The sequence below is a fragment of the Macaca nemestrina genome, chromosome 2 (assembly GCF_043159975.1).
Source record: "Macaca nemestrina isolate mMacNem1 chromosome 2, mMacNem.hap1, whole genome shotgun sequence".
Classification (NCBI taxonomy): Eukaryota; Metazoa; Chordata; class Mammalia; order Primates; family Cercopithecidae; genus Macaca; species Macaca nemestrina.
Window position 1 is genome coordinate 163,362,051 of NC_092126.1, and position 27,240 is coordinate 163,389,290.

Here is a 27,240-nt window from a genome sequence, read left to right on the forward strand (position 1 = left end):
TACAACCAATTTAGTCCCCAGGTTAAGGATCCTGATTTGTTGCCCCAGAAAGGAAGTTTTCTAACTCAGAAACCTAAAAGCCAGATCCTGCTGGGGATCCGTTAGCTCTGGGAGGTTCTCACTGGCAGTGTACCTGGCCACAGTGTGGTGGCATAAGCCTGGCCTTATGATCTGGAAACCTTATCCTAAAAATTGTACAACTAGATGTGGGTGAGCTGGGACCAAACCTAAGGTTTCGGGAGATGCTGTGAAGACAGAGACCACGTTTGGTTTTGTCCATTTCCCAGCACATAGTGAGCACTCCATAATAAATACTGGTTCACTGAAATTTGTATTTTTGGTATTCTCAACTAAAACTGGAGAGGTTGGGCTGCCATCCACTTCCAGTGCTCTGTGCTTCTTTTTACCATCTGCTCTTTCTTGTTTCACTTCCTTTCTTTATTGGATCTGAGCTAAACTTGCTTCCTACTTCTCCCCCTTAAAAACCGTAGAAGTCCAAAGAAACTGAGTTTGCCTGTGATCTTGGTACCTTCAGCAGCCAAAGCATAAGCTAGTTTCCAAATGAACTTTGTTCCATTTCCCTGTCCATAATGATTCTCTGTAGTACTTCACAAAGACCCAGACAACCTTACTCCTAGCTTCACAATAAAGGCTTGAGATTAGGAGGAAAACAAAGTGGCCCCCCAAATAGTATATAAAGCAAGAGATCCTTATAGTTAGGCTGTGGAAGAATTGGAGTGTGTGTGTGTTTGCCTGCCTGCCTATCAGTCTCTCCACATTCCCAGCTCTCAGCTCTGGCTGTTTTATGTCATTGAATGTTGGAATATTAAGGGATCTCAGATCTTCTGAGACATTAAATGACTTTTTCCAAAGTGACAGAGAATTCAAATTTCTGATTTTTAATAGAACGCCTTTTCTGCTAATTTGATGTGATGAGGCAGTTGTCTTTGTTTCGGTGGCTATCATAAAATATCTGAGATTGGGTAAATAATAAATAAAAAGAATTTAATTCTCACAGTTCTAGAGGCTGAGAAGTCCAAGATTGAGGCGCAGGCAGATTTGATGTCTGGTGAGGGCCTGGTCTCTAACTTCCAAGATGGCACCTTGAATGTGGCATCCTTACATGGCAGAAGGCAGAAGGACCAAAGGGCCAAATGCTGTAGGAAGACTGATATATTCACTTCTTAACCTCATCCACAAGGGAGGAGTCCTCATGACCTAATCACCCCCTAAAGGCCTCACCTCTTAATAGTTTTGCATTGTGGATTAAGTAGCAGCATGAATTTTGGAGGGATCACAAACATTCAAACCATAGAGGGTGTCTCTTTCTTCACTGAATAGAAGAGATGACCCTGGACCAGGATAGGCACTAAGGGCCATAGGCAACTGAGACAGGGTCAGTTGGCCAGAACTGTCACTGCCTGTGCCCTGGTAGGATAGAAGCACCATCTCTGGTGGTGGAGAGTCCCCTTACAAAATGGCTCTGTGTGTGTGTGTCTGTGTGTCGATATCCATAACTGCACAAACATTCTCTCTTGGGTCTGTTTCAGCAATGCAAACCTCACAAGAGGCCTGTATGTGGCAGTAATGGCAAGACCTACCTCAACCACTGTGAACTGCATCGAGATGCCTGCCTCACTGGATCCAAAATCCAGGTTGATTACGATGGACACTGCCAAGGTAAGGTGTGGTCTCACCACTGCAAGGCAGCTTCAGCCATGGGAGTTGAGGAACAGAGCAGTGTGGCCTGGCTGACCACATGGTCTTCCTACCGTGACCACAGCCTCTCAGAGCTGTGGAAAGCACCCAGTTGGTTGGAGTTGCATCCTCTTGTCACTCATGAGCCTGCTGGGGTTTTCAGCACTGTCTACAGCTGGATAGTAAATACGGTGGACTCCATCAGTAATCAGTAACAATAATGAAGTTCCTTAAATGAATTATGTACCTTTTTAGAAAGCACATAAGTTTCACTTTCCTCATGCTTTTTAATTTGGGCACCTCTCAGTATTATTTCCTCTATTTTGCGCTGAAACCATTGCCATTAGAATAAGAAGGAAGTCCCACACTTGTTGCTAATTAGATACCAGCCCCCTGCCAAGCCATAGCCCTGCCCAGCCGCTCTCAGCCTTGCCCTTCCTTGAAGAAACAAGAAGCTGTTTCCCAGGCGATTGTCTCCACTCCATTCCCTATCCAGAATGATTCTCCATTTGAATTCTCAAAATCCCAGTGACCCCTCAATGCAACAGGAGGAGGTGTGAGACCAGTGGCCCTAAATTGTCAGACAAAGCAGGAAACAGAAGATCCTCATACCTGGGCCCTAGAAGAAGGAAAGGATTCAATACAAGATGATGAAAAGGTTACAAATAGTCCCCTACATGTGGAGCAGCTGTAATCCTAGAAATACAGAAAAATTTTCTTTTTTTCTTCACTTTGCATTACACATTTTCTTTTTTTGTCTTGCAGAGAAGAAATCCGTAAGTCCATCTGCCAGCCCAGGTGAGTGCCTATTTTTTCTACTGTGTGCATCTCGGGGAGGACATTCTTTTCATGATAGAAATACTGTGTTCCACAATCCCTGCCAAGCTCATAAGATCTTCTGTGCATCAGAATTGTGTCCCAGAACTGGCCACTCCTCAACACAGCTCAGAAAAGCTGCAAAACTACATTTGTGTGTGTGTGTGTGTTTGCCAATTGAAGCAGCTGGTTGGGTCAGAATGTTGACTGTGTTTTCCCATTTTTCCTGAGTAGTGATTGAACTGCATGAACAGGACAGCCACTGAGTTCGTTTTTCAACATCCTGTAAGACATGCTCATGTTATGGGACTAGCAAATAGAAGGCACAACTCTTTTTGAAAGGGGATAGATAACTGGAAGTGCCTGTAAGACTTCTGTGGTTTTCTATTAGTGATCACTAAAATTTTATCATGATTTATAGTTACAGAACTTTTTTGCGCATACTTTCCTTAGATTCTCATAGTAGCCTTTGTGAAGTAGATTGTACTGTAATTACTATATAGATGAGGAAATTGAGGCTCGAAGAGGCTAAGTGAGTTTTCTGTATCACACAGCTGGTAATTGGCAGACTAGGGAAGGACTCCCAGATTTTCATTCCCCTGGCCCAGTGCCCTTTTCACCCGCAACATGTGTTGTCTTCCAGGAATTCTCTTTTGCCAAAGCTTTTTCTCCTCTGCTTCCCCATCCACTCAACTCTCAGCACCCCCTGTTATTTCCAGTGGAAAACAGCTGTCCAGAGCATGGCTTCGACATGGCCCTCGCTGGGCTTCACATTCTCTTGTTCATAATAAAGGACGATGTAGGTGGTATACAGTTGTAAGTGGGGGAAAGTTTGGATGGACCTAGTTGGTGAGAAAGGGAAAAACTGGAGAAAATCAGAAATCTAGTGGCATAAAAAACTATAATATTCTCATTTATTCATGTATTTCAGCTCATCTTTGAGTCAAGAGAGCTGCTTTATTGATTTTTTTCCCCTTCAGCTTCCTAAAGTTAATGAAAGTATCCTTTATTTTTCTGCTCTAGTTATTTCTCACATAAGCAGCAAAATCTCTCTGTTTCAATATTCTCAATCTTTACAAATATTTTAGAGATGGGAGCTTGAATCCTGGGCTAGACTTTTTCCAGTTGTGTACCCTGGATGTGCTAATCCTGTCTCCGTGGGCACCGATCCTCCCACACAGTGGGTACCAGATATCATTGGGGTCCTCCCCTGACTGATCCAGCTGACATCCTCCACTTTCCTGCAGTTGTTTGCTATCAGTCCAACCGTGATGAGCTCCGACGTCGCATCATCCAGTGGCTGGAAGCTGAGATCATTCCAGATGGCTGGTTCTCTAAAGGCAGCAACTACAGTGAAATCCTAGACAAGTATTTTAAGGTAATCCAGAGGTAGGAGGAAGACTATTCAGGCCCATAGAAAGGGAAGCTTCCTTCTCCCATTGCCTGATCACATCTTCCCATACCACAGGAAATGTAAACCTGTATAGACTCCCTGAGTTTCCTCATCATAGATCATTGATGAAGCCATGAAAGTTGCCTTCTCACCAGCTTTATTAGTGAGAGTAAGCAGTGGAGTCTTTGGGATCTAACACACATGTGCTGCTGCCTTTAGGCAGTTAAAGCCACAAAGGTCTTGGAGAACCTGTCAGGGCCAAGCTCTGTCCCCTACTCCCCATGACACCTTATGGAGCTGGCTGTTAATACAAAATACCCTCTGATTGCACCCAGACCGGGACCACTTCAGCCTCTTTCCTGCCTAGTTTGACATTTCTCTAAGTCATTAACTTGACTGCCCATGGCCTGGAGAGATTCTTCATCTGAGAAGAATCAATGGACTGGCATTTCATGGGTCCAGAGATTCCTCCTGAACTTAAAGATATTGCTGTTCCCTATCATAATTAGTTGAAGAGACAGAGTGTTCCACTTGGGAGCAGGAGAGATGCTATTTTCACAAAGAGAAATTAAGGAGGTTATAATATTTAGTGATGGCTCGGGCTATCATGGCATGCAGATCTTTCACAGAACTTGAGAGTTAGAAGCAGCAATTAAGGGCATTCTTACAGCTGATTGACAAGAACACAGACACACACAGGCGCATCACACTCAGAAGCACAGAGAAAGACACACTCAATCTCAAACATGCAGACACGCACACACACACACCACATACAGAGACTCACATGCCACACGGAGACACATCCTACACGCAGACATATTCAGATACCCACATTTCCATGCAAGCACCAAAGCCCTCTTCACTTATAGACATCTAGGTAGATGCCCCAGCCATCTACTCCCTCACATACCTCCAGGGCCCAACCCAGTTGGGACTTGGGAGCAACTTCAGACACATGAGGGACTTTTTGGCTGCTCTGAGGCCACCTAATGTGGCCAATGCCAGTCTAGTCTGTGGATTTCTCTTTCTGACACTATAGAACCTACAGATGAAGAAGTACTGTGTTGGCTTCAAATGGATATTTGGTTAAGACTTCACTTGTGTTACTATTTTTATATAGAGATTTCTCTCCTCTATGGCAGATATTAAGTCTCTGGATTTCAAGTTTTTGAGATCATACCCAGATGAAAAAGCACAGCCTTTCTTGCTCTGTCCTCTGTCTTAACCACTCCCACATTACGGAGCCCTTAGGGCAAGAATGGTTCCTCTTCTATAGAAAAACACATCATAGTGCTGAGCCAGGAGAGTTGGACAGGAACAAAAAGTAATGTAAAGAAAGTGACTGTTCAAAAGCTGAGTGAATGGCAAAGGTACCTGCAGGGCCTGCTGTGAGCAGTGACTTTGCCCTACAATTACAGCATAGGAGGTATGGGACCCAGGACACTCCTTTCCAAGGGCCACTTGGGACCTTGTAAGCATTTTTTAGTGGCCCTTCGATGGCACTCCGCCTCGGGCATCACTGACACCTGCTATTAGATTTGATTCCCAAGAACCTAGACCACATTCCCCTCAACACATCTCCATCTCCTCCAGCAGCAACTCACTTTTACAGGCTCCCTTCTGAAAGCTGTAAGGCCCGTTGAGAAAGTAGCTCTTCTCTAGGGCATTCTCACACCCAAGCATCTAAGAAAGCTTGATCATGACTGACAGACATAAAATCCCCTCTTCCCAGACACTCTGGCAGTGTCTTCCAGGAGAAAACAGGTTTCATTTTCTACTTTTTGACGATTTTCAGAGTCTTATGTGCTGCTGTCTTCAAAGGAAGACTGCCTCCTCCTAGGTCAGCAGCTGCCTGTTGGTGAGAGGTCTTACAGGCACAGAGAGATACTAGGTCTTTGTAACTGACTGACTGAAGAGAGGCTGAATGAATTAGGTTGGTTCATGGTCCATGATTAGGAGGATCTCACAGGCAGACCCCCCAGGAATTCCAGGCTGTTTCTGGGGCAGGCACCAGAATTCTGTGTTCTGTGGATTCTATATACAGCTCTGGTCTGGGGAGTTGAGCCCTGGGCCCTCCTGAGTTGAGAAAGCACATGGGCTGGACCTTCCCCCAGCTGCAGGCCTGATTCTAGTCCTACTGAAGTGTGTGTACACAGCACTGCCTTTTGAGAGCTGGACTGTGGTTGCCAGGTTCATGGTGCCCACTTGGGCCATGTGGCACTGGGTCTGCAGCTAGTGCTGGATGGTTCCCCTCCCTACACTCATTCAATCATCAGGCCCTGACGACACTGGGGTCTTTGAGGGTTGCTCCCATTTGCCCAGTACATGCAGCATTTGAACTCAAGAAAGTCCTGTGCTACTAACAGTGGCCCCCAGCCAAACTTACTTAATTATTTTCGATTACTTAATCAAGACCTCACAAGGTAAACACTTAGGGAAGTTTCTCAGGGAAAATCGTATAGTGAATAAAGGACATCAGAGACCTGTTCTTGGGAATTAGGACAAGAATAGTAAGTACGTACTAAGCATAGGCCTAATAGTTGTTTCATGCACACCTTCATTATACAACATTAGAGTGGAACACCTGTGATGCGTGGCAGTCAGGAGAGAGTTGCTAGCTACATCTTGCCTTTCTATCTAGAAATTTGGACAGATGTTTCTTCCAGAATCCCTTGCACCATCTGGGGAGCCAACTTGAAAGTAATATGGGGAAGCTAATCCTTTCCCAGGGCAGCAGCATGAGGCAGCCTAGGGAAAGGATTTGGGAGGGAAGGGGAAAATGCTATCGAAACTTGTTAGGAGAGCAGCAGTATGCAACTTGGAATTTGATCAGTCTTGATTTTGACACCCTCCTGCAGCTAGTGCCTAGGTATCTTGAATGGTCCCAGATGGCTGAGGTCTCAGTTTAGCATCTTGCCATAGAGAACAATGTGTGAGCTCACTGCACCCCTCACTTTGTGCTCGTGGGATGCCAGCTGGGTCATGAGGACAGCCTGAGCTGGGTGATCTGAGGACCTGTGCACACATCTGCAGTGGGGCCCACAGGGCAGAGGAGCAGGAACTTTGCATGATGACCCCTGTCTGTAGCTTATTGCTTTGAGGGCTTTGCCTGAGTTCTCACTGATGTGATCAGTTACGGGCACCAAGGTGAAAGTTAAGCACCGAGAACAGGACAAGGAGGCTGGAATCAAGCAACAAGAAATGATCTTATAAGTCCGAAGTGAGCTCAGAGGGTTATCTGCATTGCTGTTCCTGACCAGTTCATTAGAAACATGTTCTGGGACCTGCTACAGAGATTCTGATTCACAGCTTGCAACTTTAAACTCTTGTTACATGTTCGTCAGGGTTTGAGAACATGATGTGGAGGTTGGTCTGTACCCAAAGGTACAGTCAAAAGTGTCTACAGGGCAGTGTCAGAGATAGGGCCACACAGTGTGCTTAGGGACCCCAGGGGCCTCTGTTCAGGTTGCCTCCTCTCCCCAGGCACTTCTCCTCTTTCATCTTGGGCACAGGTACCTTCTCTGCATGTCCCACGGATTAGAGCATTTGTTGCCATGACCCTCTGAGGCCAGGGCAGGGTTGGAATGTATTAAGAATAAGATGAATCAGAGGCGGGTCAGCTGAGTGGAGCAATGATGGAACAGGGGTTCTGCAAAACATTACTGAATGATCTCGTCATGCCCTTTCTAGAACTTTGATAATGGTGACTCTCGCCTGGACTCCAGCGAATTCCTGAAGTTTGTGGAACAGAATGAAACTGCCATCAATATTACCACGTATCCAGACCAGGAGAACAACAAGTTGCTTAGGTGAGAGGAACAAGGGGTCAGAGAATGATCCACAAGGAAAGACTGCCTAGGAGAGGGGACTTAAACCCTTTCCCACCTGCAAAAGAGCCACCAGTGAGAGAATGTCATGTAAAAAGCAAAATGAGAATTCTGTCCTGTTCTATTCTATGAAAGTATGAATTAATATATTGAGTACCACTGATATCTAATCAAATAGTTATTGTTTTTGGTCAGAACTTGCAAGGAATAGAAGAATATAATTTTAAAATAAATTGCCAAGGGCACATCAGGGCAAGTTGTTTCTGAATGTTGTGGGTGACGTTTTACTGATTAATTTTCTGAAGGAATTACATTAATCTATTACTTAACTGTAGGTCCAAAGTAGCTTTGTTCTGATTTTTAGGTAATTAGTGCTATTTCATGTCGATTGCCCTGACTGTTACAGATATATGCCCATCTACTTTTATGGTATTATTCCAGAATAAATATTAATAAAAACTAATTGCTAAGAAACTTTTGATGTGGTTTCAGCATCAGTAAGAATTAAAAATAGGAAAAGCATCTCTTTTTTTCAAAAGAAGTACATTGCACAGTTTCTAGAAGGATTCTTCTTTAATAATAGTCTATGACCTTAAAGTATAGGTTCTGTAAATCCTTCACATTTTGATAATCTGAAATTACATAATGTTTTACAATTTCAACGTTTGAGCCTCATGATATCTCAGTGAAGGAGGGCTTCTTGACCTCCTTTTACGGATGGGAAGACAGGCTCAGAAAAGTTGAATAACTAGCCCAAGTTCATTTATTGAGCCAGGCCTCAAATCCAGCCCAAGGAAGAATTAATGGAGCTGAGTTCTAGAAGCTTTTCTGAAAATCTCTTTCTAGAATGATGGTAATGGTGATTCTTGCTTGAACTTCATATTCTTTCACATCCTATATTCTTTTCATATCATCTGTCATATCTCTTCTGTTTTGATTTTCCTAGTTTGGTTGACTTGACATGTGTATACCATGGGGAAAGGCAATTGCTAGTGGAAGGTGTGCAGGCAGTGAAAACATTTGTCAATCAAAGTAGACAAAACCGTTCACGAAACTTTAGTCATCTTAAGGGGAACATTTGAACAGCCGGAGTGATCTGACATTCAGTATAACAAACTAAAGGTTAGATGCCTGCACTGGTGAGGATGGATAATAGTTGTGTTGGGTCAGTGTACAGAGAGGCTGTTACAGTTAGCATTCATCTTCTTGGCCTCCTATGGAAGCCCTGGGTGTATGTGGTCTTGATGCTTACTTCCCTTCTTCTGAGTGAAGCTAAGGTCTTGCTAACACATTTATCCTGTGTTTTGTTTCAGGGGACTCTGTGTTGATGCTCTCATTGAACTGTCTGATGAAAATGCTGATTGGAAACTCAGCTTCCAAGAGTTTCTCAAGTGCCTCAACCCATCTTTCAACCCTCCTGAGAAGAGTATGCCTAACCTAAGAAATAGAGAGCTGTAGGGAATGGAGGCATTTTATAGGAGCCAAGATAGAGAGGATTGGTGGAACTCTCCAGAGCTAGCTGAGAAATGCCCTCCCATGATTCTAAACTGGGCCCCAGCCCATTATTCCCATGGTGAAGTTAGGACCCCACATTCTTTAGGTTGATTGTGGCATTTGCTCAGATATAGTGCTTCTGAGTGACAGGCAGGTCTTGTCTGGGAAAAAAGGGTAAGGTGCACAGACTGTAGCAAAGATGCCCTGTTCCACCCTCACAACTAAACTGTTGCCCCACATTTCTGGCCCAACAGAGTGTGCCCTGGAGGATGAAACGTATGCAGATGGAGCTGAGACTGAGGTGGACTGTAACCGCTGTGTCTGTGCCTGTGGAAACTGGGTCTGTACAGCCATGACCTGTGACGGTGAGCTGTGCTTCAGAAAGAAAGAAAAAACAGCAAGGAGAGAGCTTCATGAAATCAGCATGAGAGAAGTTGGGGTGGGGATGATGGAGAAGAGGGTGGTGGCTGGGAGCAAGGAACCCAGGGAGCAACTGGCAGACCCACACCTGTAAGGTTGGAGCCCCAAGTGGGGAGCTTTGAGGGCAAAGCACTTATCCTATAGGCATTCAGTTTGAAAGTCACTCCAGAGGCTTGGAATAAGAGAGGACCAAGACCCAGGGCAAAAGTAAATGATAATGGAATAGTAACATTATGGAAATAGTAATAATGGAATAATAATTTAAAATAATAATTAATAATTAAAATGTTAAAATAAAAATAATTATTTAATAATAATTAAAAATAATAATGGAATAGTAACAGTGAAAGCAAATACTTACTCAGCAAGAACCATTTGCCAGGCTCTCTTCTAAGCATTTTACATATTAACCCATTGATCCTTATAACACCTTAGGAAATAGCAAAAGACTCTGGTGGTTGAAAGACAAAATGACTTCTCCTTGCCATACCCAGCAGAAAAAGAAAAAATGTTTGTAGACCCTCTTTCAACTAACAGAGATGGGTAATCTTTTTTAAAAAGAGAAAGTTGAGCTAGTTGAGATGTGTGCAGGGTGGTCTGGGGAGACAGAGAAATCTGAGAGTTTGGGGGGCAGTGTGAGGCTACAGGTTATGTTGGAACCACTGGAGTCCCATCTGGGTCCTGGGCTACAATGATGCCAAAGATCAAGAGGGACTCTTAAAGCCGAGCCCTAGCAAAGAACCAGGGACATTCATAGTGGAGGCAAGACAGAGAAGGGTGTCGAAGCTAGGTCTGCGACAGAGAGTTGCCTTAAGGTCAGTTGGAACCAGGCCCAAAAGTTTCACCAGCTAGGGTAAACCTAAAGTTATATCAGCCAGGGGCAGTGGCTTATGCCTATAATCCTCTCCGCTTCTAACTGCTGCTGTTCTGGCTTTGTAAAGGTAGCCCTCCATTTCTAAGGTGCAGGCAGTTGGTATGCAGTTGGCTTACAGAATAAGCGTGGTCATTTGGATAATAATCTCTATCACATGCATCAGACAAAATTCAAATGATCAGCCCCATGGGACACTGCCCATTTCCACAGCCACTCAGCTGTGGGCTGCTCATCCTCCCTGGATGACCAAGTCCAGAACTCTGTGTGGGTATAACATGGAGCAATCCATGTTAGATGGTGGTGCCCCAGGGGTCTGAGCACGTATGGATGTGTAGGCCATGGATCTGAGAGGAGTTTGTGGAGCCAGCATTCTGGGGCATTTTCAGGTTAGTACCTGAGAGCAGTCTGATCTTAGATCACAAATCAAAATGGGACGGGCAAAAAGGGGCATCAAGATGTGAAGCCAGGTGGAGGCAGAGCCAAGGGAAACTGCTGTGAGGGGAAGGTTGATAGCAATGTTTGGAAGATACGTCCTAGCAGTGTTTCCTAATGGTCAACATTCTTCTTGATAAGCATAGAGATTTCATCCTAAACATAGTGAATCAGCATTTGCAAAAGAGCAGCTTGGGAACCTGTGTAGTTTTTGTTTTGTTTATCACTGCAAGTTTGAGAAACATTGCTGATGAAATGGTTGTCAACCCTGGCTGCACATTAGAACCAACCAGAAAGACTTGTAAAAAAAGTACTGGTGTCCAGGTCCCACCTCACATCAATTACATCGGAACCTCTGAAGGTGGAACTAGACAGCTATCTTTTCAAATGTTCTCCAGGACATTTTGATGGTGTGTGAATGGCTGAGAGTCATTGTCTCAGAGGAATCTCCTGTGTCAGGATCCAGGTTTTCACCATAACTTTTTTTGCAGGGCCAGCTTCTGGCAGGGATGTGCTAAGCAGTTAAAGGAACAAAAGCCAGAGAGGAGTTGGGATAGATTGCTTTGTTACAGTGTGTTACCTTGGAGGTATCAGTTACACAGGGCCCCTTCATGCCTTCGTACTTAGAAAATGTGGGTAATTCACCTCTCCTTCCGCAAGTTAAATGGGAGATGAATTGAGAGCCTCTAGGTAGATCTTGGCGAATTCCTCACTGGCTTACCACAGCTGCCACTGCTCTGAGCTTTGGTTCTTCTTGCAGGAAAGAATCAGAAGGGGGCCCAGACTCAGACAGAGGAGGAGATGACCAGATACGTCCAGGAGCTCCAGAAGCATCAGGTGAATGGTAGCCTCCATGCTGGTTCAGGTGTTGCTGTTGCCATCAGGCCCTATACCACTCAAACACTGCCCAGTGCCCCAGGAGACCAAGGAGGCATGCTCTGTTCAATACAGTAGATCTTGAGTGATACCCCATCCCCTGTACTATCAAACTGTGATACAGACAGTTTCCTGATGAAGTCCTCACAGGGCCCAGTAGGTCTCAACAGGTATAGGTTACAGCTCAGTGAGTGGCTACATAAGGCAAAATCAGGCAGGTGGTCATTTGCAAATGAGGTGGAAGTGGTTTGCAAATGAGCATGGTTTAAGGAAGTGTGTATCCTGTCATGACCAGTGTCCAGACCCAAAGACTGTGAGCTCCTGAAAGCAGGCTCTGTAACTTGCTCATCATTGTACCCTCGCAGTCTCACAGGGCCTGGTATGTAGTCAGCACTCAGTGAGTATGAAAGTAGTGGATTGGGGCCACAGCAGAAAGGATTTAAGTTCAACATCAGTCTAGCTAGAAAATAGCCTGGGGTTAACAAAGAGTCTCCTTCCCAGATACTCAAGAAGATAATAAGAACATTGTTCAGGTTCTATGTCATTAAGTTAAAGGCTTCCTTGGGGAAAGAGTTCTTAGCAGAATAGTGATCCTCTGACATACTGTGGAACTGTTGAACTCCTGGCCCATCCTCCTACTGGCTTATTATGTAGTCTTAATATAGGATATTGCACCTTCCATTACCTGTCTGTAGACCAAATGTAGTAGTATTAGCCTTCTCTCTGACATAGAAGTTTTTAAGGAATGTAATGGTCATAAGAACTGCTAAACTATTGATAAGAAATATTTGACATGAGCAAACAGAACTATTACTATTAATAGTAATTGCTCATATCTATTAATCATTCTTGATGTGCATTTTGTCATCATTGTTACTGATAGTATAGAAATCTCATGTCAGTTGTTTAAGCAGAAACAAAAGCTTCTAGACTTTTGCTTTTTCAGATTTCACCAGTCTTGAGTCTCCAAATGAGTTCAATCCCATGAAGGAGAAAAAAAACTTCATAGGAATTACTTTCGTCTAGGATACAGTAGTTATCAGACAGTACAGAGTGAATTATAATAGCTAATATGTTTAAGTTTCTGTGTTTGATGTGAGTCCCCTCAGATCTGATACTGAGGCAAGGATGCAAGTACACATAGTTTATTTGGGAAGCAATGCCAGGAAACACCAGGGGGAGATTTGGGAAATGAGTCCAGGAAGGGAAGGAAGTAATAAAGAGTGTGTATTCAGGCATGTTACCACTGTTAACAAGTGGCTCTTAATGCTCTTGGGGATCTCTGGGAATGGAGTAACAGTGCCTGGGTCGGGATGAAGCTGGGCTGTTTCTACAAGAACTCCCATCAGCCACTGGCTGAGGGCTTCTACTGGGAAACAATAATTCCCTGGCATTTGTGGCCTACCAGTGTGTGTGGACAGAGTAGGCTACAGCAGCCAGAGAAAGGCGTCAGGCAGAGATGCAGGTGCTGGCAATAGGTAGGAAGTCATGCCAGTGTACACCGAAACATTAAACACAAAGGGGCTATGGATGGAACCCCAGCAGTGTCTGCTAGATATCAGCCACTGTTGTCAGGTTTTTTAAAATTTATTTCTTTAATTGAAATATGATTCACATAGCATAAAATTCACCCCTTTAAAGTGTATATTCCTAAGATTGTCAGTCATCTCACTACTATCTTAATTCCAGAACATTTTCATTATCCCAGAAAGAAATCCCATACCCATTAGAAGTAACCCTCCATTCTCATCTTCCTCCAGCCCTTTGCAACCACTAATCTACTTTCTAACTATAGATTTTCCTGTTGTGGACATATTACAGTAGTATCATACAACAGTATAGCCTTTTCGGTCTTTGACTTAGCATAATGTTTTCAAGGTTCATTCTTACAGTATGAATCAGTACTTTTTTCCTATTTATGGCTGAGTAACATTCCATTATATGGATATACCACATGTTGTGTTACCCATTCATCATTTAATGAATATTTAGGTTGTTTCAATTTGGGGGCCCTGATAAATAAAGCTGTTAGGAACATTTTCATACAAGTTTTTGTGTGGGTACATGTTGTCAGCTCTCTTGGGTATTTACCTAGGAGTGGAATTGCTGGGTCATACGGTGACTCCATGTTTAACCTTTGGAGAAATGGCCAAACTGGCTTCCAAAGCTACTGCACCATTGTACATCTTCACCATAGAGTTCCAATTTCTTCACATACTCGCCAATGGTTTTGTTACTGTTATTTTTTATTTTAGCTATCCTAGCAGGTGTGAAGTGGTTTTGATTTGCATTTCCCGTGTGATTAATGATGTTGTTGAGCATCTTCGTATGTCCTTATTGGCCATTTTGTGCCAGGCACTGTTGTAAGAGATGGTACTTTATTACTGTGGTTTTGCAGTTGAAGACATTGAGACACAGAAGATTTCACAATATGCCCAAGGTCACCCAAAAAGTAGCACAGCCCGTTGAAGCTCAGGCAGTCTGCCTCCAGAACCTGTTGTAATTAATTAACACTTCTTTGGACTTGTTGGATTCAGAACATCTTGTAGCATTTCCATTTAACATCATTTTCTTCATTCTTAAAATGGGAACCATAATGTCTGATCTGCTTGTTTCATAGGAGTCCAAATGGTGTCAGCTTAATTCAGTAGACAGCCCCGGCATGACCATATCATGAATAGGCCATAGTTCTTGTTCTCAAGTTGTTCATTGTCCACAGAGGAGCCAGACAAGTAAACAACTAAAATTCAGCATAAGCTTGTAAATGCCAATGCTATATAGTCTTGAAGAATAAATGCCAACAGTTGTTTAATATTTCCATGACGCCTATTTTCTCTTACATCTCAAAGGAAACAGCTGAAAAGACCAAGAGAGTGAGCACCAAAGAGATCTAATGAGGCGGCACAGGATAGTGTCTGGAGCCCAGCATCTTCTCTTCCACTTCAGCGCTGAGTCCAGTATACACGAGTGTCTGCTACAGTCGCCAAATCACCAGTATTTGCTTATATAGCAATGAATTTCATTTTGTTTATTTGTTTTGCAATAAAGGAGATGAAGGTGGCTGGCTAGGAGGGGAAGGGCCACAGCCTTCATTTCTAGGAGTGCTTTAAGAGACACTGCAAACGGTGCTCTGGGGCCGTTTAGTAAGGAAACTGCATCACGATTGAAAGAGGAACAAACCCAAATCTGAACCTCTTTTGAGTTTACTGTATCTGTCAGCAGGTTACAGGGAGTGCACACAATGCCAGAGAGAACTTAGCAGGGTGTCCCTGGAGGAGAGGTTTGGGAAGTTCCACAGAGAGGAACGCTCTCTGCTTCCAGCCTCTTTCCATTGCCGTCAGCATGACAGACCTCCAGCATCCACGCATCTCTTGGTCCCAATTACTGCCTCTAGATACATAGCCATCCTGCTAGTTAACCCAGTGTCCCTCAGACTTAGATGGAGTTTCTGGGAGAGTACACCCAAATGATGCAGATACTTGTATACTTTGAGGCCCTTGGCAACCTAACCAAATTTTAAAAATACTTTTTACCAAAGGTGCTATTTCTCTGTAAAACACTTTTTTTTTTGGCAAGTTGACTTTATTCTTCAATTATTATCATTATATTATTGTTTTTTAATATTTTATTTTCTTGACTAGGTATTAAGCTTTTTATATTATTTTTCAATAGTCCCACCACTTCATAGGTGGAAGGAGTCTGGGGTTCTTCCTGGTGCAGGGGCTCAAATAACCCAGATGCCCCCACCCTGCCACATACTAGATGCAGCCCATAGTTGGCTCCCCAGCTTCCAGCAGTCCACTATCTGCCAGAGGAGCAAGGGGTGCCTTAGACCGAAGCCAGGGGAGGAAGCATCTTCATAAAAAACTTTCGAGATCCAAACATTAATTTGTTTTTTTTTATTCTGAGAAGTTCAGGCAAATCAGTATTCCCAAGGATGGAGATAAGTACAGCCAAGCGGGCTTAGGATATCCCAGCCTACCAATATGCTCATTGGCCTACAACTAACTAGGAGAGTGAGTTGGCCCTGTCTCTCTTCTTTTTTCTGGACCTCAGTTTCCTCAGTGAGCTGGTAAGAATGCACTAGCCTTTTGATTTGATAAGTTATAAATTCTGTGGTTCTGATCATTGGTCCAGAGGGGAAATAGGTTCCTGTGATTTTTCCTTCTTCTCTGTAGAATAAATGAAATCTCGTTGTTAGAACAAGAAATGTCAGATGGCCAAAAACAAGATGACCAAATTTGATCTCAGCCTGATGACGCTACAGGTTGTGCTGTGATACAGAGTCCTCATGGGTAAAGCAGAAAGACAGTGGGAAAGAGAACCACCCCACTCTGTCTTCATATTTGCATTTCATGTTTAACCTCCGGCTGGAAATAGAAAGCATTCCCTTAGCGATGAGGATAAAAGAAAGTTTGTAATTCAACAGGGGGAAGAAAATGGAGATTTAATCCTAAAACTATGACTTGGGGAGGTCAGTCATTTACAGTTAGTCTTGTGTCTTTCGACTTCTGTGATAGTTAACCCCACTCACTACCCTGTTTAAGATGCATTTGGAATACCAAAGATTAAAGCCTTGACATAAGATCTCATTTGTAGAAAGTAGATTAAAGACCATCAGAAGGAAATTATTTAGGTTGTAATGCACAAGCAACTGTGAGAAACTGTTGTGCCAAAAATATAATTCCTTCTAGTTTTCCTTGTTCTTATTTGAAAGGAGAAAATCCCACTTTGTTCAGCATTTTAAGCTTTTGTGTATCAATCCCATCTAAAAACTCTCTTCAAACTCCACTTGTTCAGTCTGAAATGCAGCTCCCTGTCCAAGTGCCTTGGAGAACTCACAGCAGCATGCCTTAATCAAAAGTTTTGCCAGCCCTTGGACACTATGGGAGGAGGGCAAGAGTATCAGTTTGTTAAAAGCAAAAAAACCACAGTATCTCTTCACTAGTCATATTTAGAACAGTGGTTACCATCCAAGACTACTGTATCCTGCAACATTGAACTCTCAAGAGCAAATCCACATTCCTCTGCTTCTGTGTAAATAGGGCAGCTGTTGTCTATGCCATAGAATCACATGATCTGAGGACCATTCATGGAAAGCTGCTAAATAGCCTAGTCTGGGAAGTCTTGCATAAAGTTTTGCATGAAGCAAACAGGATTAAATCAGGTTTGGTTCCTTCAGCCCTCTAAAGGCATAGGGCTTAGCCTGCCGGCTTCCTTGGGCTTTCTCTGTGTGTGTAGTTTTGTAAACACTATAGCATCTGTTAAGATCCAGTGTCCATGGAAACCTTCCCACATGCCGTGACTCTGGACTCTCAGTTTTTGAAAGCAGGGTTCCTCTGCCTGCTAACAAGCCCACGTGGACCAGTCTGAATGTCTTTCCTTTACACCTGTGTTTTTAAATAGTCAAACTTCAAGAAACAATCTAAACAAGTTTCTGTTGCATATGTGTTTGTGAACTTGTATTTGTATTTAGTAGGCTTCCATATTGCATTTAACTTGTTTTTGTAACTCCTGATTCTTTCTTTTCGGATACTATTGATGAATAAAGAAATTAAAGTGATAGTTTTATTGGTTTCCTTTCCCCCAATTAAGGCCAAATAAAGTTGTGAGAACATTACCCATTTACTTCCTAAGAGTGGATTGGAGTTTCAGGAGCCTTACAAAGGACTGAAGAGTTTCTCCTGGGACTGCAGCTTGGATGGGAAGTTTACTCGGGGACTGGCAGAACAAGTTTCTTTGAAAGGATCATGGATGGTGGGTCTGGAGTAGAAGGTGATGACAAGTCAGAGAGTGTCTTAGTCCCTTCAGGTTGCTATAACAAAATGCCTCAGACTGGGTAATTATAGACAACAGAAATGTATTGCTCACAGTTCTGAAGGCTGGGAAGCCTAAGATTAAGGTGCCAACAGATTTAATGTCTGATGAGGGCTTGTTGAAGCTTGTCTGCTTCAAAGAATGCACCTTCTTGATGCATCCCCACATGGTGGAAAGGGTGAACAAACTCCCTTAGGCCTCTTTTATAAGGGCACGAGGGTTAAACTTTTGATGACCTAATCATCTCCCAAGAGCCTCACCTCTCAATACCATTGCTTTGGGGGATTCAATTTTATCATGAATTTTGGGGGGACATAAACATTCAAACCATAGCAGGGTGCATTCCTGTATTGGGAAGATGTTAAATTAAATGACTTCTAAATCCCCCATACGATTTAGGAGACTAAATGGCATCCTGTGAGGCTGACTGCAGTGGCCTGTGAGAAGGCAAATAAACATGGGAAGGTAGTACAGGGAACATGGAATCGTTGCCAGGGACAGGCTAAATAACCTTAATGGCACTTCCTTGATACACACATTCCATGGGGATAAACATTTCCAAGTGGGCTGAATGTTGGCTGGTTAAAACCTCTTCTGCTCCATCTTGGGGACACATGACTAATGTTTTCCAACCTGCCATTTTCATATGTATCGTGCACTCTCCACCCCCAATAATTCTGCCTCCCAAAAGAGCATATAGTCGATGAGGTTTAAGGTTTCTTCAGTCATGTGGAAGTGTTGCTATCCTAAAATTATAGCTGGATCACTTTGATTGGATTTGGGATATAACCCAAATACTGATCAAATATTAAAAGGCAATCTTTTTTGTTACGTGATTGCTACAGATTACTGATCTCATTTGTCACAGTTTGATTCTTCAAATTTTCATTCTCAGAAGGGAATCTTAAACCCAGTTTGAAGGGTACCTTGTCCACAACCACTTTTAAATTTTGGCTAACTACTCCCAACCTTCTACTGTGTTCTGGGAAAACTTTTTCTGCTGTTATGTATGTATTCAGGAAGTGCAACATTATTAAAATAACCTAAACTAAGCATAATTCAGAAGTTAAGTTTCCTTTCATCAAAATTTAATATTATGAATTGTGCAGAGAAGTATGTTACTTTGATCCACTTTATTTTAGAACTTCTTTATCAAGTTATCAGTCCTCTTGAACTATTTCTGAAATAAGGGGAAGGAAGGAAGGGAAAAAATATGAATGTGTAGATAGATCTAAGCAGATGCCCTCAGAGCCCTGGAATAATCCTAGCCGGGATGTGGGACATGAAAACAACTCTGGCCTACTGCTGCTGGGGGCTGCTTCATGGTGTGACATAGGAAGTAAAATGTTGCTGTATGAATAGGAAGGAGGGTCTTCCTGTCAATGAGAATTAATGTTTTTCTAATGATTTAACTTTTTTACTGAAAAAATAATATGTATACGTGGTAAAAATCCAAATTGTATCAAGGAAAATACAGTGAATAAAACCATCCTCTTAGAGGGTATGTCCATTTATAAATTTGCCTATGATTGCCTATACAGTCAAAGAGGTTGCACCAGTATGCATGCCTGCCGAAAGAACATAAACTGAGCATATCTATTTCCCTACATTTTTGCAAACATTACACCTTCAAGTTTTTTGGCCTCTGATAGAGGAAAAATGGTAACTCCTTGTTTTATTTTTTATATTCATTATTCCTTTTGTAAGATTAAATCTCTTCCCATGAAAAATTGGTTCTTGTCCTTTTCTTTCATTTCCTTCGCTTGTTTTTCTAATGGTTGCTGGTCTTTTTCTTATTGGTTTGTCATAGTTCTCCATAAGTATATCGTTAGCCGTTTGTCGTGAATGTGACAAATACTTTCTCTCAGTTTGTTTTTCTTCTTTTGACTTTATGAGATGCTTTGCCTTGTAGAAAACTTCACTCTTTATATAACCCAATTTATACATCTTTTCCTTTCTGTCTTTAAGACAAAAGAACTTTAAAATCTGTGTCATTGCTGAAGCTTAAGGACAGAAAATGGCCAGCGTAAAACTCTGATGCCCTCAAAAAGAATGCAGAAATATCCACTTGGGAAGGACAGAACATTGCCAGTCTTGGAATATATAAGCTAAATCTAAGGTTGTAATTAAGGGAGTAAGAACAATATAGAAGGGGATCCAAACTGGGCCTCAACTGTCCTTTGATGCATTCTGTTCTATGATTGGTTAAGGGTGATTTTCAACTCTTTTGTAAGGAAAAAGTAGAGATGGAGATCAATATCATTTATTGTTCATTTACCAAATATTTATTGTGTCTATACTATGTTCCAGGCATTTTCTAAGTGTTCTAAGTGTTTGGACTTACCTGTGACCAGTGAAAAGAGATAATGATCTCTGACTTTGTGGAGCTTAAATTCTAGCAGGGAGAGCTAGATAATAGATGTAATAAATAAGTAAAGCTTATGATATGTTAGAAGGTGATAAGGACCATGTATAGCAAGAGGAGGGGGGCTAGAAGAGTGAAGGGTAAGGGAGTGTCTCAGTTTGTCTCAGTTTCCCATTTTAAATATAGTGGTCAGGACAGGCCTCGTTGAGAAAGTGAAAAAGACTAAGCCAAGGGAATTCGATGTGTGATATCTGAACAAGAGCATTCCAGACAAGAGAGAGCCAGTGCAAGAGTGGCAGCTTGGCAGGCTGAAGTGAATGAGGGAGAGAGTAGCAGAATACAAGGGCAAAGAAGTGACAAGGCAGGGTAAGGGACTGAGGGGTGAGAAAGGTATATCTTGTGGTCCTAATAGGCCATGTAAGGAATCTGGCTTTTACTCTGAGTGAGATAGGAACCTTTATAAATTGTTATTTGAAAACAAGTAGGATAAACTACAGGTGATCTTGTTTTTGCATGTGTGCCCAATTATTCTCAAAAACTCATTTGATTGGGAGTTCGAGACCAGCCTGGCCAACATGGCGAAACCCTGTTTCTACTAAAAATACAAAAATTAGCTGGGCGTGGTGGCACACACCCATAATCCCAGCCACTTGTGAGGCTGAGGCAGGAGAATTGCTTGAGCAATCTACAGTGAGCTGAGATCGCACCACTGCACTCCAGCCTGGACAACAGAGCATGACTCTCTCAAAATAAACAAATACCTCATTAGATACCTTTATGAAAACCTGAACTATGCCATCACTTATGCATTGGTGTACATAGCTACCCATCAAGTAGGTCCTTTCAAGATTCTGGTACAGAACGAGCAAAACCAGGAGTTGCTTACTATAATCCATGTTGTGGAAGAGCTTTAACATTTGAAACCCTTCTACTGTGCCTTCTAGAACTTGCTATTAATCACCAACAAATCCCTTCTACTCTTAGCTTCTGTTAACATTTCCCTCACCTTGTTTTCTAACTGAAACTTGGCTCCCCTCTGAGGACACTTCCTCCATAGCCCTTTCAAATGGTGTGGTTTTCTTTACAACATCTTTCATAAACTGGATCCTTTTTGCTCCTTCCTCTACAAACCTTCAGTTTAAAACATCAAGTCATTAGACTTTGCTATCCACTACACTTTCATCACAGTTTTCTGTTGTTCCTCTCCCCACCTCTACCATTCCTTGATTTTAGCTGCTGACTTTGTAAAACTCTGCATCACTGCTTCTGTCATAACTCTTGATGTCACTATCTCATAAATGATCTATCCCATGACCTCCTTTGGACCTTGACCTCCTCTCCCCCAAGGATTTTTTTTTTTTCTCTATTTTATTTTAGCCACTTTCCTCTTGGTTAGAACTTAGATCATATCACTGGCAATAATCTCAATTTCAAGCATCCTACTCTTCAACAACTACCTTCTGTCCTTTCAACTCACTTTCTCTGATACCTCAACTCTAACAATTCTTTGGTTGCCATCAGGTCCTAAAATCCAATGATCCTATCACTTTTTCACTTTGCTTCTCCCATTTTGCATCCTTCATCCTCCCCATCCCAGCTTAGATTCCATGGTTGATCATTATAATCACTTTCTAGCATGCAGGTCTTCCTTTGTCATGCTTGCACAGCAAAACTTCAACATTCAATTAACCCAACTCTCCTCCCATTCTGTGTTTGTACTCAAGCAGCTAAATTAGGCTGCATAAAATACAACCACACAGAGTTTTCTCACTTTATTTTTTAATTTGTTTTATTTTATTTTTTATTTATTTATTTATTTATTTATTTTTGAGACAGAGTTTTGCTCTGGTTGCCCAGGCTGGAGTGCAATGGCACAATCTTGGCTCACTGCAACCTCCACCACCCGGGTTCAAAAGATTCTTCTGCCTCAGCCTCCTGAGTAGCTGGGATTACAGGCATGTGCCACCACTCCCAGCTAATTTTGTATTTTTAGTAGAGACAGGGTCTCTCCATGTTGGTCAGGCTGGTCTCGAACTCCCAACCTCAGGTGATCCTCCCGCCTTGGCCTCCCAAAATGTTGGGTTTACAAGTGTGAGCCACCGTGCCTAGGCTTTCTCACTTTAAATTCATGGTCTTGACCTCAAAAGTGCCTTTAGCACTACCCAGGATGCCTGGTATATTTCTTTAGTTATTATCTCCTACTCTCCTAGATGACTGTTTTCATTCTTTTTCCTTAATACTGCCATATCCAGCCTCACACTCAGCTGATGAATTGCCTCTGGTTTCACTAAGAAAACTAGAAGCAATCAGAATTTCCAGAAGCTTTCCCTACCACAGTATCCACCTTTCTTCATCTATGCCCATATACTTTATATTACCTCCTTGTACATAATCTTACCTAAAGCAAACCTTGTACTTGTGCATTAGACCCTATCCCTCTGCCTCCTGAAAGGCATTGCTCAGCAATTCTCCCCCTTCTTTCGTAGCATCAAACTTACCCTCTCCATCTGTCCCTTATCACACTATTTCTCCCATTTTTTATATTATTATACTTTAAGTTCCAGGGTACATGTGCACAACGTGCAGGTTTGTTACATATGTATACATGTGCCATGTTGGTGTGCTGAACCCGTTAACTCATGATTTACATTAGGTATATCTCCTAATTCTATCCCTCCCCACTCCCCCCACTCCACAACAGGCCCCGGTGTGAGATGTTCCCCATCCTGTGTCCAAGTGTTCTCATTGTTCAATTCCCACCTATGAGTGAGAACATGTGGTGCTTGGTTTTCTGTTCTTGTAATAGTTTGCTCAGAATGATGGTTTCCAGCTTCATCCATGTCCCTAAAAAGGACATGAACTCATCCTTTTTTATGGCTGCATAGTATTCCATGGTATATATGTGCCACATTTTCTTAATCCAGTCTACCATTGATGGACATTTGGGTTAGTTCCAAGTCTTTGCTATTGTGAATAGTGCCACAATAAACATACGTGTGCATGTGTCTTTATAGCAGCATGATTTATAATCCTTTGGGTATATACCCAGTAATGGGATGGCTGGGTCAAATGGTATTTCTAGTTCTAGATCCTTGAGGAATCGCCACATTGTCTTCCACAATGGTTGAACTAGTTTACAGTCCCACCAACAGTGTAAAAGTGTTCCTATTTCTCCACATCCTCTCCAGCACCTGTTGTTTCCTGACTTTTTAATGATCACCATTCTAACTGGTGTGAGATGGTATCTCATTGTGGTTTTGATTTGAATTTCTCTGATGGCCAGTGATGATGAGCATTTTTTCATGTGTCTGTTGGCTGCATAAATGTCTTCTTTTGAGAACTGTCCATATCCTTTGCCCAGTTTTTGATGGGGTTGTTTGTTTTTTTCTTGTAAATTTGTATAAGTTCTTTGTAGATTCTGGGTATTAGCCCTTCGTCAGATGGGTAGATTGCAAAAATTTTCTCCCATTCTGTAGGTTGCCTGTTCACTCTGATGGTAGTTTCTTTTGCTGTGCAGAAGCTCTTTAGTTTAATGAGATCCCATTTGTCAATTTTGGCTTTTGTTGCCACTGCTTTTGGTGTTTTAGACATGAAGTCCTTGCCCATGCCTATGTCCTGAATGGTATTGCCTAGGTTTTCTTCTAGGGTTTTTATGGTTTTAGGTCTAACATTTAAGTCTTTAATCCATCTTGAATTAATTTTTGTATAAGGTGTAAGGAAGGGATCCAGTTTCAGCTTTCTACATACAGCTAGCCAGTTTTCCCAGCACCATTTATTAAATAGAGAATCCTTTCCCCATTTCTTGTTTTTGTCAGTCTGTCAAAGATCAGATGGTTGTAGATGTGTGGTATTATTTCTGAGGGCTCTGTTCTGTTCCATTGGTCTACATCTCTCTTTTGGTACCAGTACCATGCTGTTTTGGTTACTGTAGCCTTGTAGTATAGTTTGAAGTCAGGTAGCATGATGCCTCCAGCTTTGTTCTTTTGGCTTAGGATTGTCTTGGCAATGCGGGCTCTTTTTTGGTTCCATATGAACTTTAAAGTAGTTTTTTCCAATTCTGTGAAGAAAGTCATTGGTAGCTTGATGGGGATGGCATTGAATCTATAAATTACCTTGGGCAGTATGGCCATTTTCACTATAGTGATTCTTCCTATCCATGAGCATGGAATGTTCTTCCAGTTATTTGTGTCCTTTTATTTCGTTGAGCAGTGGTTTGTAGTTCTCCTTCAAGAGGTCCTTCACATCCCTTGTAAGTTGGATTCCTAGATATTTTATTCTCTTTGAACAGCAATTGTGAATGGGAGTTCACTCATGATTTGGCTCTCTGTTTGTCTGTTATTGGTGTATAAGAATGCTTGTGATTTTTGCACATTGATTTTGTATCCTGAGACTTTGTTAAAGTTGCTTATCAGCTTAAGGAGATTTTGGGCTGAGATGATGGGGTTTTCTAAATATACAGTCAGGTCATCTGCAAACAGGGACAATTTGACTTCCTCTTTTCCTAATTGAATACCCTTTCTTTCTTTCTCCTGCCTGATTGCCCTGGCCAGAACTTCCAACACTATGATGAATAGGAGTGATGAGAGAGGGCATCCCTGTCTTGTGCCAGTTTTCAAAGGGAATACTTCCAGTTTTTGCCCATTCAGTATGATATTGGCTGTGAGTTTGTCATAAATAGCTCTTATTATTTTGAGATACATCCCATCAATACCTAATTTATTGAGCGTTTTCAGCACGAAGGGCTGTTGAATTTTGTCAAAGGCTTTTTCTGCATCTGTTGAGATAATCATGTGGTTTTTGTCTTTGGTTCTGTTTATATGCTGGATTACGTTTATTGATTTGTGTATGTTGAACCAACGTTGCATCCCAGGGATGAAGCCCACTTGATCATGGTGGATAAGCTTTTTGATGTGCTGCTGGATTCGGTTTGCCAGTATTTTATTGAGGATTTTTGCATCGATGTTCATCAGGGATATTGGTCTAAAATTCTCTTTTTTTGTTGTGTCTCTGCTAGGCTTTGGTATCAGAATGATGCTGGCCTCATAAAATGAGTTAGGGAAGATTCCCTCTTTTTCTATTGATTGGAATAGTTTCAGAAGGAATGGTACCAGCTCCTCTTTGTACCTCTGGTAGAATTCGGCTGTGAATCCGTCTCGTCCTGGACTTTTTTTGGTTGGTAGACCATTAATTATTACCTCGATTTCAGAGCCTATTATTAGTCTATTCAGGGTTTCAACTTCTTCCTGGTTTAGTCTTGGGAGGGTGTATGTGTCCACGAATTTATCCATTTCTTCTACGTTTTCTAGTTTATTTGCATATAGATGTTTATAGTGTTCTCTGACGGTAGTTTGTATTTCTGTGGGATTGGTGGTGATATCCCCTTTATCATTTTTTATTGTGTCTATTTGATTCTTCTCTCTTGTCTTCTTTTTTTTTTTTTTTTTTTTTTTTGAGACGGAGTCTCGCTCTGTCGCCCAGGCTGGAGTGCAGTGGCCGGATCTCAGCTCACTGCAACTCCGCCTCCTGGGTTTACGCCATTCTCCTGCCTCAGCCTCCCGAGTAGCTGAGACTACAGGTGCCCGCCACCTCCCACCCATCTCGGCCTCCCAAAGTGCTGGGATTACAGGCTTGAGCCACTGCGCCCGGCCCTCTCTTTTCTTCTTTATTAGTCTTGCTAGCGATCTATCAGTTTCGTTGATCTTTCAAAAAACCAGCTCCTGGATTCATTGATTTTTTTGAAGGGTTTTTGCGTCTCTATCTCTTTCAGTTCTGCTCTGATCTTAGTTATTTCTTGCCTTCTGCTAGCTTTTGAATGTGTTTGCTCTTGCTTCTCTAGTTCTTTTACTTGTGATGTTAGAGTGTCAATTTTATACCTTTCCTGCTTTCTCTTGTGGGCATTCAGTGCTATAAATTTCCCTCTACACACTGCTTTAAATGTGTCCCAGAGATTCTGGTGTGTTGTGTCTTTGTTCTCATTGGTTTCAAAGAACATCTTTATTTCTGCCTTCATTTCGTTATGTATCCAGTATTCATTCAGGAGCAGGTTGTTCAGTTTCCATGTAGTTGAGCGGTTTTGAGTGAGTTTCTTAATCCTGAGTTCCAGTTTGATTGCACTGCGGTCTGAGAGACAATTTGTTATAATTTCTGTTCTTTTACATTTGCTGAGGAGTGCTTTACTTCCAACTATGTGGTCAATTTTGGAATAAGTGCGATGTGGTGCTGAGAAGAATGTATATTCTATTGATTTGGGGTGGAGAGTTCTGTAGATGTCTATTGGGTCTGCTTGGTGCAGAGCTGAATTCAATTCCTGGATATCCTTGTTAACTTTCTGTCTTGTTGATCTGTCTAATGTTGACAGTGTGGTTTTAAAGTCTCCCATATTATTGTGTGGGAGTCTAAGTCTCTTTATAGGTCTCTAAGGACTTGCTTTATGAATTTGGGTGCTCCTGTATTGGGTGCGTATATATTTAGGACAGTTAGCTCTTCTTGTTGAATTGATCCCTTTACCATTATGTAATGGCCTTCTTTGTGTCTTCTGATCTTTTTTGGTTTAAAGACTGTTTTATCAGAGACTAGGATTGCAACCCCTGCTCTTTTTGTTTTCCATTTGCTTGGTAGATCTTCCTCCATCCCTTTATTTTGAGCCTCTGTGTGTCTCTGCACGTGAGATGGGCCTCCTGAATACAGCACACTGACGGGTCTTGACTCTTTATCCAATTTGCCAGTTTGTGTCTTTTAATTGGAGCACTTAGCCCATTTACATTTAAGGTTAATATTGTTATATGTGAATTTGATCCTGTCATTATGATGTCAGCTGGTTATTTTGCTCATTAGTTGATGCAGTTTCTTCCTAGCATCGATGGTCTTTACAATTTGGCATGTTTTTGCAGTGGCTGGTACTGGTTGTTCCTTTCCATGTTTAGTTTCTCCTTCAGGAGCTCTTGTAAGGCAGGCCTGGTGGTGACAGAATCTCTCAGCATTTGCTTGTCTGTGAAGGATTTTATTTCTCCTTCACTTACGAAGCTTAGTTTGGCTGGATATGAAATTCTGGGTTGAAAATTCTTTTCTTTAAAAGAGAAGGAAAAATGACACACTATAACTTTTCCAGTTAATACACATTTCTGTGTGGCCCCTCTTGGAAGCAAACTGTCGTCAGTGTTAGCATTCCATTAATCTGTTCTCAGTGCCCAAAAGTTGCCTATATTCCTTCATTCAAATGATCTAT

General features: G+C 42.1%; 1 protein-coding gene and 1 long non-coding RNA gene across 5 annotated transcripts in view; one reads left to right on the plus strand and one right to left on the minus strand.

The window, feature by feature from the left end:
• LOC105470319 (follistatin like 1) overlaps positions 1–17,396 on the plus strand; it is a 54,964-nt gene extending 37,568 nt beyond the window's left edge. Inside the window, exons 4-11 of the mRNA XM_011722178.2 lie at positions 1,551–1,680; positions 2,464–2,496; positions 3,762–3,892; positions 7,601–7,719; positions 9,051–9,163; positions 9,486–9,596; positions 11,718–11,794; positions 14,683–17,396. Coding sequence (XP_011720480.1) covers positions 1,551–1,680; positions 2,464–2,496; positions 3,762–3,892; positions 7,601–7,719; positions 9,051–9,163; positions 9,486–9,596; positions 11,718–11,794; positions 14,683–14,727 — 759 coding nt within the window. The 3' untranslated portion in view covers positions 14,728–17,396. The remainder of the gene's footprint in view (positions 1–1,550; positions 1,681–2,463; positions 2,497–3,761; positions 3,893–7,600; positions 7,720–9,050; positions 9,164–9,485; positions 9,597–11,717; positions 11,795–14,682) is intronic.
• Positions 1–27,240, minus strand: part of LOC139362046 (uncharacterized) — a 62,283-nt gene that overhangs the window by 9,131 nt on the left and 25,912 nt on the right. The window lies entirely within an intron of this gene.